A 12,747-nucleotide genomic window follows, 5' to 3' on the forward strand; every position below is an offset into this window, starting at 1 on the left:
GATCCGCAGTGGAATGCTTGGTTTTGCCAGGAAATGTTTTTGTATTTGTTGTTGCAGTGTGGACTTGCTGGGTTTTTTTGTTGGTGTTTTTTTTGTCCCCTTTTAATTTTTTTTCTTCTTCCTCTCCATGCATGCATGCATTGACCTTTGCGTACTGTAATACTTAAGCAAAAATAAAAACTGTCAGTGAAGACAAAGGAGAGGGAGAGTTTGTTTGTGATGAGCTGCTAGAGGAGCTTGTTCTGCCAACCCCTAAGGACGTTCTGCCCTTCCCACGGTGAAGTTTTGCTTTCATTTTGTGGAGTCGCACATAGCCAGAAGGGTAGTTTTGAGGGCCTGCATTATGTGGTGTCTCGCAAAGATGATGTTGTGGAAAGCACAGCATCACCTGAAGGTGACCAACCTGGGAATAATTGAGGCTAGATCTTTTTTGTGTTGCTTTCCCTCTTTTACCAGACCTGTATTTATGTACTTCTCCCTATATAGCAAGTCTCGCTGAAGAACAGGTTAAGACCTTTGGTAATAGCAAAACAAAACCACTTTGGCAATTAATGAGCTTCTAAAAAGCACTGCACTGAGTAAAATTGCTTGTCGTAAGTGTGGGTACAGTGACCTTTGTACTCCTAGTATTAGACTGCTTGAAAATGCCCTGTTAACTTCAGATTAGTTCTTGTTTTGCTTTTATTTAGTTTACAGCACTGCAGTTAGAAAGTACTGCTAATAGCATTGTTCTTCAACATTGATTTCTGAATTGGATGCTGATGAACAGGTCAGAGCTGGGTATTAACTATACATCTGGATCACTAATTTGTTTTAAAGTGAGACTTGTTTTCACATATGAGGGCATCGAAAAATACAGTAGTTTCTTTATACTTTGGGCAAATCCTTTGTGAATTGTTTCTGCTTGTCATGCAATTGCCATTGTTTATGCAATTCAGCCTATTTTTTTCTTCTCAAGATTAGTTGTGATTCTTAAGCATTAAATTCCTGCTTGCCAATTGGCAATACCAGCATGTATAGCATGGTGTGGAGTTTGTGCACTTCTCAATTATGTAGCTTTTCAAAACAACAAAAAAGAGAGTTTTCTTGGACTTGGGTTACATCAGGCAGTGGATATGTATGCACCACACGTGATACTCTTTGTTGCAGAGGCTTAAGGGAGTCTTAGGGAAATTTTCTGTTTGTTGGTGTGAGATTAGTGTGTTTCAAAACAGTCTAAACAGTTCTGGGTTTTTTTTCCCTCATTTTTTCTTTTAAGAACTGACTTTGAACGTTCTGGTCAGGGGCAAAGAGATACAGTTTGCACTCTGAAAAACTTCTTTTCTGGCTGGTCTTCTTTTGACCATTCCAATTTTTTCTTTTGAAATGAATAAAACAAAGGATCACTGTCATTGTTCTCAGTAACTTTTGACTGGTGCAGTGGATATCTGTAAATCATTTATTGTAACAAACGACTGATGTCTAACATAAGTAGGATCTAAGCCAGAGTAAAGGTGCAAGACCTTTGCTTATTTATGTGATGCAAAAATGGCAGTCTTCTGTTACAACATGTAAGCTATGTATGTGTCTGGTTAACTGAGGTATTAGGCATTCCTTTCTATCCAAATTATTTTGTTAGTGTATCTTCAGTCACAGTTAAACTTTGTTGAATTTCTTTTTCAGATTTTAACTTTAACCTGAGAAGTATCTTATTCACTTAGAATGTAATTAATTAACTTGAAACATCCCCTTGCTTCTTCATTATAAATGTATTTTTCTGTCACAAGCACAAACTCAGCAGCAGGCAGCTTTCCCTGATGGTTCCGATGAATGCAATAACAAGGAGTAAGCATGGGGAATTTTTTTTTCTCCTGACTGGAGGTTTTATCTGTAATTTGTTTGTTGGTTTACTTTTTTGTTTTGTGCTTACAAAAAACTTCGAACTCCTGGGGGAAATAATGCTCTACTTTGAACCTTCAGGGTGTTTGTGTTGAATTGGTGTGTTTCTTGATGCAATTAATTTTTTTGTGTTACTTTTGGCTGAATTGTGATCCAGCGCACAAATTCACTCTTGCTTTTCTTTTTTTTTTTTTTTTTTAAACTAGGTTTGGGCAGAGCATATGCTCTGGCTTTTGCTGAAAGAGGAGCTTCAGTAGTTGGTAAGTTTTCTGTTAACTAACTTGATCTAGACAATAACCTTTGCCTTTTCACAGAGCTTGCACTCAGCAGTCCGTGCCCTTTTTGACAGTAACCTTTGTTATTTAATGGTTTTCTGTCTTATCTTTATTTTTATACAAAACAAATTGCCCAAGTTTGTCCAAGGTCTTATCTTTGCTAGAAAGCCAATTTGAGTCAGATTGTTTCCCAGATTTGACTTTCATGTTTGCATTTAATTCTTTACCAGTCAGCAGCAGGTGACTACTGCTCTGAAGCTTCTAGTATATGACCATCTGAATATGTGAAGATATTATCTTATAGCACCTTCTCCCAGGAAAGAAGTTAACAGGAAGTTAGCACAGCATTGGTAGCCTCCAGCATTGTTTATTTCTGCAGCTCATCAGGCAAAAGAGCTATCTGGTCTCAGTGACAGTGTCAAATAGTTCTCAGTAAAGAATTTCTGACGATTTTGTAATCCCTTGGTTGAACCTTGGGGCCTTTTTAGTTGTGAAAAGTGCTGCATCATAAGGTAATTCTGAAGGCTAAGTTATATTCTTGGGCACTCACTAGCAGTCAGCATTGCCAGTTTTGGATTGGCTATTAGGAAAAATTTATTCACTGACAGGGTTGTTAAGCCCTGGAACAGGCTGCTCAGGGAAGTGGTTGGGTGACCATCCCTGGAGGTGTTTAAAAGACGTGCAGATGTGGCACTTCGGGGCATGGTTTACTGTTGGACTTGGCAGTGTTAGGTTAATTGCTGGAGCTGATGATCTTAAAAAGACTTTTCTTTGCTAAATGGTTCTATGCTTCTGTGATTTGGCTGCCTAGGAATGAATTTGTGTAGGTGTTGTTGTTGAATTCAAGGTTATATGTTTAAAGAGATCATGGACAAGAACTTGCTCACTGGTGTTTAGTAGTTTTCTAGTAAAATTCCCAATCTCAGTTTACAAAATTTAATAAAAATGGGTTGGTTTTACTTCATTGATTCATTAAACACGTGTTTGGTTTGTGACACCAAACTGTAGCAAGAACTGAGCTGGCTTATTTTTTAAAAAGCATGTACTGTAGATGTCAGTTCCTCAGCACCAACTGCTTCATATTTGCTTCTGCTTCTCTGCTAGTAACACACTCAGCCTTAGAGGAATTCTTCTCTAAGGTTCAGATTATAACTGTGCTCTGTCACAACTGCTGCAGTCTCTGGGTCTTTTCTACTGGGTGTTTTCAACTGGAAATTACATGATGTAAAGCTTGAGCTTAAAATAATGTTATTTATGTGTTTGGTTGTTGGTTGTTGCTTTTTAAAAATTATTCTATCACACTCATCAAATTATTTTGTAATTTTTAAATCGTAGAATAGCTCAGTTCTTTCCTGCATACTCATTTTTGCTTCAACTCTGTTAGTGCCCACCTAAGGTGCTTTACTGCCTCTGAAAATTTCCACAAATATTTAATTAAGCTTTTGTCAGAAAATTGCTATTAAAGTGGAGGATAAACATACATAAACTTGTCTTTGGTAGGGAGTTATAATATCTTAATGAGATGAATGTTTTGTGTAAATATTTACCACAAAGTTGTCCACTCTTCTTTCCCAGGACAAATTAGAAATCCTAGTGCTGTGCCTGGCTCACTTTCTTTCATGTTCATGTTAAAGACTTTTGATGTTGCAGACTGAGCAGTCTGCCCATGTTGCCCATTATGCCTCACTACGCTTGGAAATTTTCTCCAGTGCCTCACCTGAATTGTGCTAGCTGCATATTTGGACTGTTAGATACTGGTCTTTTAGCTTGGAAATTCTGTCTTCTTTCTTTTTTGCTTCAGTCTGTTAATGTACTTGAACATATAATGTTGTTTTCTCTTGATTCTTCCTGCATCAGCCTAGGCAGTTCTGGGGTTTGGTTTGTTACTGATTGGGTTTATGAATTGTGGCAAATCTGCCCCTTCACATGCTCACCTCTTCTGGGCTTTGTCATCTTCATTTACTCATATAAATTTTCTGCAGTATACAGGATTCCAGATGAGACTTTCTTGGTCTGGGTAATAGAGAATGATTTTGTTGTGTCCTGCTTCCATGGAGAGTTAAAAAAAAAAAAAAAAAGGGGCACAAAATGGGTTTCTTTCCTTTTGGGATGATATAGCAGACTTGCAGTTGCTGTTTATCATCAAGACCCGCAAGAATATATGCATATTTTGTGGATTTCACTGTGTCTGGCTTTTTGAGGACTTTTAAAAAAGTTAGGAGTGAAAAAGCTGGAGTACATCATAGCAAAAGACTGTTTAGTAGAATACCAATGTTTCATGCAAATTCAGTCAGTTTTGGTTTTCTTACCATTTAATTTTGCACCTGTTTAAACATACTTCTTACAAATGTTTTAAATTCTTTGTCCAAGTGAAGTGTTGGAATGGAGGTTTCTGGGAGTGTTCTTGTTCCTCTGATGAATTCTGTGAAGCTATGGGATGTGCAGACACAGCAGTGCAGCAGTGTGGTGATGGTACATTTACACCTGGCATGAGTGATGGTAACTGTGTGTCCCAGTAGAGAGAGCAGTCTGGAAACAAAGCATCTCTGTTTCATCCTACAGGAGCAGGATCTGGAGCTCCAGAACAGGCACTTCTCGCATTGTTCAGGCTGCTTGATCTCTTCTGTTGTGAAGTCGACTAGTAACAATTTAGATACTCTATTATAATCAGGAACAAAGTCTTCTCAGTCTTGCTTGTGATTCTTGCAGTAGTTACAGCAGTTTGACTATCGACCAGAATAAATTGCCTAGGGTTGTTACGTAACCTAGATCTTAATCTCTGAACTACAGCATAATTACAGAGGTAGCCTGGGCAGGGCGACCAAGTTGAATGCATGGTGGAGAGAAAAAATTAAATCTGTTTTCCATGTTATTTAAAAAAAGGGATAATGTATGTTGCACTACTTTTTTTAAAAAAATCATGTGGCCTGTTCCTAATCATCTGAGATTTTCAGTAAAATACAGATGCAGCAGGTTTTATTAATACTTGTAACTTCCATTGTAATAACAATGTAGTCTGAGTGTTAATGAAAAATTCATTTCTTTGTCATGCATAGTGAATGATCTTGGAGGTGATTTCAAGGGACATGGCAAGAGCTCCTCAGCTGCTGACAAAGTTGTCAACGAAATCAGAGCAAAAGGAGGGAAGGCAGTACCGAATTATGGTATGTTATTTTTGCAGATGAGTATAATGCTTTATCTATAGGAATAGTGCCCTGTTGACGCTGCTTAGTAAAGGACTATTGCCAGCTTGCCAATACTATAAATTAAATAGGTGTAGTATGATATGGAGTGGGGAGACAGAGACACTAAAAGCAAGTGCATCACTTGCTTTTTAAATTATGATTTGTCTAGTAATGCCTTTTTCTTTTATATGTTTTTTTGACATTGGAATATTAAGCTGCTGCCCATCTGCAGTTTTCAGAGGCGAAATGGAAAGGGATGATTCTTCCTTGCTTTGCTTCATGTTTTTTCTTGCAATGGTAAACATTGTGCCATTCAGACTTACTGTGTGGGATTTGCTTTAGGCCACGTGCCGATAGTGGCTGAATTTGAATTTAGTTTGTATTGGGGTTGTACACAATTTATTTTTCTTAGTTCCATAGAATTAGTTGTTAATATTCTGAAAGTGCAGTATATCCAGTTCATTTGACTTGAAAATTTGTACCTTTTTCTTATAGATTCAGTGGAAGATGGTGAAAAGCTTGTGCAGACAGCGCTTGAGGCTTTTGGGAGGATAGGTACAGTTGCTTAATTCATGCTGAAACTTGTTTGCAAGTGTAGAGCTGTTATAAGCAGTGCAATTGACAACGAGTGTATGAATACAGTGTGACAACAGAACTCACCAACCCTTGATGCCCTTGGTCAGTGAAATCTCTATAAGGAGCTTTCAACTTTTAATCTGAATGAACAATTTTTCTGGGTTTTTGAGTATTCTTAACAAGTTTAAAGCTCAATATATGAGTCTTGATTTCCTGCCCTTCAGAATTTTGGAATTTCAGTAATGGTTAACATTTTCTATGTAAAGCACACAGTTTATCAAGTGATGCATGAAATGCTTAGCTGCATAAAATTAGCATAAATAATGTTGCTGAAGAGTCAGAGGTACTCTGTCATGTTTTGGAAGCTCTTCTGCCCATGTCCAGTCAAAATAATTTAACAGAAATGCAAAAAAAATAAAGCTTGAGGTATTTTATCTAACAATTAATGTTCATTTTTACCATGTGATTGCCTCTGTTTTATTTTGATTTTACCTCAGGGTTAAATGTCTAAAGCTGCACGTAATCAAAGCCGACAGGAAGCAAATTAAATATTTGACAAAAAGTTGTTATGATCCAAGTTGCTTTATTGGCTTCATGACTCTGTGGTTCCTCTAGTTATCATTTAGGCTTACTGCACCAAAATGGTCGTAACAAACTGCATAATTGGGAGCACCCTGAAATTTAAAGAGAGCTTTAAAACCGTAAAGGATGGCTGTTTCTGGGTAGCCAGCACTTCACAGCTATACCTTCCTGTCAGGCTTTGTCCCCTTGGCGGGCTGAGACTTACCTGTCCTGAAGTATTTTGTCTTAATTACTGTACAGCAATAGAGTTCACTATTCACAAGGAGATAGAGAATAGTAATATGATATATGTGTGCAGTGTTCTTGTCTATTTATATTTTTAGAAATGGGAGAAATGTAGTATCAAGCTTGTATTTCACCAGTTTCTTTTTTTTCTCCCCAGATATCGTTATAAACAATGCTGGGTGAGTATACCTGAGGGTTTTGTCCTGTTTTCATTGTGGGCTGTCACTTTTGTGTAAACCTCTTCATCTTCTGTTTGTTTTGTTTTGTTTTCCTAATGTTGCATTTTAGGATCCTAAGAGACCGTTCATTTGTTCGGATAAGTGATGAAGATTGGGGTAAGTCGATTTTAAAATTACTTTAAAATGTACTTTCTCTGTGAAAGATGAAAGGTACATCCCTCCCTTTGGATCAAGGAAGAAAAGAAGGCAGGGAAGGCTTACCTTTTGCTCTGAAAGCTTTGTGGTAAGCACCTTGTGTTCAGCTGGCTTGTGTTCAGCTAGCAAATCAGATCTGTGCTGCAATGCATGGTAGGTGTATATAGTCCCAAAGGGGAAAAAGGGCTTAAGCTGCCACTCCTGGTTGCTGAGTGGAATACAAAAAAGAGCCATATGAATTACACAAAATAGTTTTTGTGAAGGGAACACATTCCTAGTGCCAGCACTGAGTGGCTGAATACTAAACAGGCTTTAAAGACTCAGTACTAACCACAGAGGAAAGCAGAGGATAATGTGCTAAGGGACAGAAGAAAAGGGCAAAACTTCAGTGAGATGGTAGGTCGTGATAAGCCAGTGGAGAAGGCTGTGGCAAAGATGGTACAGCTTGTGTAGTCCTTATTTGAGTGTGCTTAAGTGCAGCAGATTTGAATGCTTGTGAATTCTATGCAGGAGAGCCTCATCCAAGAGGTGGTGTATATGGGCAGCCCCCATGTGATCAGTGTGTGTCCAGGCAAGCATTTCAAAATAATGCGTGAAAGAGGAAAAGCCTTTTGGTAACTTTTTAGTAGCAGAGTGTGAAGAAAGTGCATTTTATGTCATGAGAAGGAAACAAACAATGCATTATCAAGCTTGGAGGCAAAATCTTGAAATTATTAAACTGACTTTAATTTGTTCCTAGATATAATTCATAGAATTCATTTGAGGGGATCATTCCTGGTGACCCGAGCTGCTTGGAATCATATGAAAAACCAGAAATTCGGCAGGTAAAAGTTTGTCTTCTGTTTTACTTTTTCAGTAGGATATAACAGACTGATACAAGTCCTGACAGTGAAAGAGTTCACTGTTCCTGCGGTGAAACAAAATCAGTCCCAATGTGTGAGACTTTTCAGTTCTGATCCTCATTTCTGCCTCCCCAGCCAAAGGGGTTTTTCCCATGTATTTAAGGGTATCTTTTCCAAATATCCCAGACAGGAGCTGTAGGACTATAAAAATGCAATTTCTTTTCATGAGGACTGGTTAGAAATGTTTGTTACTTCTGCGTTACTGCAAGTCTGAGGGATTCTTGTCCTGCTCCTTCTTAGTCAAGTGATAGGTACACGCAGTTCTGCTAGTAGCTTGTGGGGTTTTTGTTTTTTAGGGTCGGGTTGTTGAGGGTTTGGGGTTTTTTTTTGGTTTGTTTGCTAGTTTTAACCCTTTGGGCAGACGTACTTGTCATAGAAGTTGTGGGAGTGTTCTTCTCTGTTTTGGTAGATGTTGCTGTTAAAGAGTGCAGTGAAATCAGATCAGTTTTTTCACTTTTTGTTGTTTTTCCTTATCAAATCACTAATGTGACTATATTAATCTTAACCATACCTACATGTTGAAAACTGTGAGCTGGTTTCTCTTCCTGTGGTTAAGTAGCATTCATTCCCATCCAGGGAGCTGAACTGTGAGGATAGAGAAGAGATTAGCAGACATAGTACGCAAAGTCTAGGAGTTGCATTCATTTAGGAAAATGCTTCTCTTGGCTCCTTTTCTGTATTTGCTCAGAAAACAATGGTAGTGAGTGTTTCTGCAGTTTATGTATAGACATGTGCCATCTGCAAAATGCTTGCTTTACATAGAGTTTGTGCCTTTTTTTTCATCTTGTTCATATTGAGCCAGTACTTGTAACACATCTCTTTATTTGGATTTAAAACCTTGGCTTTTTGCAGTGAGGAAGATAGCAAAAAAAATTAAATAGATGTTGATCTATTGTCTTAATTATGAAGTGTAAACATACTATGAAGTATGTTTGCAACTAGATTTGAACAGAATCTGATAAGGCTTATTTTAAAAGCGAAGCTGTAAACCCTTTTCTTTTGAGTTCACATCAGTGAGAAGACGTGCAGCACAATGTTTTCGTGCCGCAAAACCTCTGTGAACTGCAATGGCTTTAGAACTTTTTTGTGAGCAGTTCAGTCATCTTCACAGCAATAATAGCGATAGAAAAGGGCAAGACTTTCTCATCTCCTTCCATTGTGCATTTAACACGCATTAAAATTCTTTGAATGTGAATTCTGTAAGAATGCATCTTTGCGTATTACCAGGTAGATATTCAGGGGGAATAATTTTCAGTAAAATGGTTTTCTTCTGACCACCGAAACCATTAGTTAGTTGTAAGAGTAGTGCCACTTGAAGTGTGATTAGAACATGAAAAGAAACTAGTTTTATTTAGGCTATACCCTGCTGTCAAAGAATGTCTTTTCAAGTTTTGCAGTATAACTCAGAAAGGCTCATGACTTTGTTCGTTTTCTGCTACTATGACAACACTTCAGGATTTGTCGGATGTTTGCTATCTATCAAACAGAAAATAGTTACATGTTAGCAAAACAACCAAGAATGTGTGCTTATTTTCATGCTTTCATCTTGTGGAACATGGTGACTATAATGCCAGAGCTGGTAAATGCCATTGTGTGGAATTAAATAACTTGAGGAAATAATTTAATTTTTATTCCCTCTCCTTTTCCCTAAGAATAATTATGACTTCATCAGCTGCTGGAATATATGGAAACTTTGGTCAGGCAAACTACAGTGCTGCAAAGCTTGGCCTTTTGGGTCTTGCAAACACAATTGCAATTGAAGGACGCAAGTATAACATCCACTGCAACACAATTGCTCCTACTGCTGGATCCAGACTGACCCAAACCGTCATGCCACAAGGTGAATCATTTAAAGTCTACATGTACTGATACATTTTTCAGTGAATTAAAGCACATCTAACTTTCTTATCTCTTAGAAAATGCAAATTCTTCACACTTCACACACTGCTGATTTTTTGTTCCTACTGTCTTTTTGTCTCTGAACTGTCAGCTTACTTGCTTTGTCTATTGTGGGGTATTCTTTTTTTCTACCCCAAGATAAGAAGCAAGTTTTCTAATTTACAAAAGCAATTTCATGTGGCAAGGCTCTTTAATTATAATCTCTTCTAAGATCCTCCTACAGTAGTGGAAAGGCTTTTTTTGTTTCATCAGAGATGGAATCAGGTATGTGCATAAGGTGTCTGCATGTGTTGCAGTATTGTCTAATTGCAAAATACTGAGTATTTGCACAACATATCATGTGTGTACTTAGTCTTTCCATGATCAGCAGGAGATGATAGTGAACTGAGTTGCCTAATTTTTCTTTGTTGCACTGTTACTAATCTTTGAATGTTTGAACAGGTTTTAACAGAGCATTGCATTGGGAAATCAGTGTAAGGAACATTTTAAGAGGCAGATATGTGTATAGTGTAAATTTAGGAAGGGAATCATTACATTCTTCAAACTGTTATACAAGGTATTTGAGAGTAATATGTTTTAGATATTATGCACAGATTGAATGCTTGATTTTGCTTGACTAAAATATCCTGGTTTGCATCTAAATAATCCAAATCTTCATGAAATCTAGCATGAAATAATCCAAATCTTCATGAAATCTATAGGTTGTATGTTCCAGAGATTTATTGTAACTTCTTGCAGAAGAGCCAAATATGTTAAGCTTGCAGCCATGGGTACCTGAAGTGTAAAATGGAGTACAGTAGCTGGAATTTTCTGAAAATATTTTATTTATAAAGAATGAGAAAAAACACCTCATAATTTTCTTCCTTAATCATTTTAAGATGAGTGAGATCCTTTGGTCTCTCTATAAGATGCTTAGAGCTCTGATCATTTATTTGTTATCTCACTTCATCCCTCCCTCCCTGTTCAGCATTTCAAATAATCTTAAAAAATTTCAACACCACAACTGTAAAAATGCTTTCAGATATCTTAGCAAATTGTCCTTGTTATCTAAGTCAGTACTTTCCTATTTGTCTTTAGGTGTCTGCAAACAGTTTTACTTTCTCGTTCACCCAGTTACGTATGTTCAACTTGACACACATGTTGTTCTTGCTAGTATTTTAAATGCACTTTGCATCTTTTATGTGCTTTTTGTTTAAACTTCCATCATCTATTTCTAAAAGACTTTTATAGTGAAGTAATAACATTAGTGATAGCAATCTAGTGCTAATTTTTGAGACTGAACTGTGTGTGGCATAAATTGGAATGCTTTGGAAAAGCCTAAGGATTTCGTTATGCACTTGCAACATACTATATCAAATGGATTTTAACTTCCTTTTTCTTGGTGGAACTTCTAAAAATGAACTTACCTTACTTCAGTTTTGCTATGAAAGAAGTACTCATAATGATAAACTTTCTCAGCGCTTCATCTGTCAGGCTATAATTGAAAATGCTTGAAGACCTTTAGCTGAGGAACAGCTATGTGTCTATTGTTGTTGAAAGAACAATATTCTAAGAGCTGAAGAAGGAAATTAAACAAAGTTATTATTCAATCAGTGGATAAAATGTGTGATAAGAGTTTCCTGGACAACTGCAATCTGTTCCTTGACAATATCTCAATTTTCAGATAGTTTTCTCTTCTGCCAGATGTCAGTGAAAATCCCCAAATACAACTGATACATAAGTTTAGCAGGGTTGATAGTTCCCTTTATCTCATTTGGCAAAATCAGCATTTCCAAATGAAATGTTTCTTAAACATTTCAGCAGCTGCGATTATTTTCATAATTTCTTGTCTTTACAACTGACCAGCAGATTAAAAGGAAAAATGCTCCATTGGGACTGTGACCAGCTGGCTTGTCTTTTTTCTGGTTACCTGTCAGATGAAAATTTAGGTACCTGGCTTTCCAGTCTGCATGTAGCAGTGTTCCAAATATTTAAGCAGACTGTCTGGCTGAGAAGCAATGTCATTGTCTTTGGTGGCATATACATGTCTCATGAATTGTTTGTGTTTAGTGAATCTTCAAATGTTTTACTTGGTTTGTCCTTTCCTTTCATAACAGAACACTGTTGATTAAATTCTCCCTGGCTCTGCTGTTTATCAGAAGGTGTTAGAGTAAGAATAATTTGGTAAAATCATAGCGTATTTCTATTTTATGATTCCCCCCTCCAATTTACTCTAGATCTGGTCGATGCTTTCAAACCAGAGTATGTTGCTCCCTTAGTTGTTTGGCTTTGCCACGAGAGCTGTGCAGAGAATGGCAGTCTGTTTGAGGTAATTTTTTTATTTTCCCTTTCTTCCCCCTCCTTCCCTCCCTTTACCTCTTTCCCCAAAATCGGTCATTTGTTTTGGCCTGTCCAGACTTAAGCTTGTCTTAAGCTGGAACTAAATTATCATGTGAGGTAATACATATCCAGCATAGACGGAAGAAATGTTGACCCTGTTGTGCTGTGTTTGACAAGTACTTCAGGCAGTTACAGACTTGTAAAATTCTGGTGTGTGCTCAAAATACTACCAAGTTGATTGTTACAATTCTTATTCTACTCTTTTAAGATTGAAGAGATACCAAAGAAACTACTTCACAAGGCATTTTTGTTTTCTAAGTAATTCAAACACAGAAAGTAACTTGCAGGAAGGATTTAGTTATGATATTCTTTGTAGGAATTGTCAAACTACTAGTTCATACATTTTATGGATGCTGTTATCTTGTACTTAGAGTTTTATGTTGATCACATTCTGGTGCTTAACTAAAGTGTTAAATACAACCAGCAGTAGTTCAGAATTTTTTATTATGTTAAGTTTGCTCTGTATATTTGT

At 37.1% G+C, this 12,747-nt stretch overlaps 1 protein-coding gene across 1 annotated transcript in view; it reads left to right on the forward strand.

Moving 5' to 3' along the window:
- Positions 1-1,796: 1,796 nt before the first annotated feature.
- The window catches only part of HSD17B4 (hydroxysteroid (17-beta) dehydrogenase 4), a gene marked incomplete at its 3' end in the record, with an annotated part of 44,717 nt that continues 33,766 nt past the window's right edge, over positions 1,797-12,747 (forward strand). The window contains exons 1-9 of the mRNA XM_009078838.1: positions 1,797-1,824; positions 2,085-2,138; positions 5,210-5,317; positions 5,834-5,893; positions 6,879-6,900; positions 7,010-7,056; positions 7,835-7,919; positions 9,650-9,837; positions 12,113-12,204. Coding sequence (XP_009077086.1) covers positions 1,797-1,824; positions 2,085-2,138; positions 5,210-5,317; positions 5,834-5,893; positions 6,879-6,900; positions 7,010-7,056; positions 7,835-7,919; positions 9,650-9,837; positions 12,113-12,204 — 684 coding nt within the window. The remainder of the gene's footprint in view (positions 1,825-2,084; positions 2,139-5,209; positions 5,318-5,833; positions 5,894-6,878; positions 6,901-7,009; positions 7,057-7,834; positions 7,920-9,649; positions 9,838-12,112; positions 12,205-12,747) is intronic.

Source organism: Acanthisitta chloris, unplaced genomic scaffold (genome assembly GCF_000695815.1).
Source record: "Acanthisitta chloris isolate BGI_N310 unplaced genomic scaffold, ASM69581v1 scaffold11217, whole genome shotgun sequence".
Taxonomy (NCBI): Eukaryota; Metazoa; Chordata; class Aves; order Passeriformes; family Acanthisittidae; genus Acanthisitta; species Acanthisitta chloris.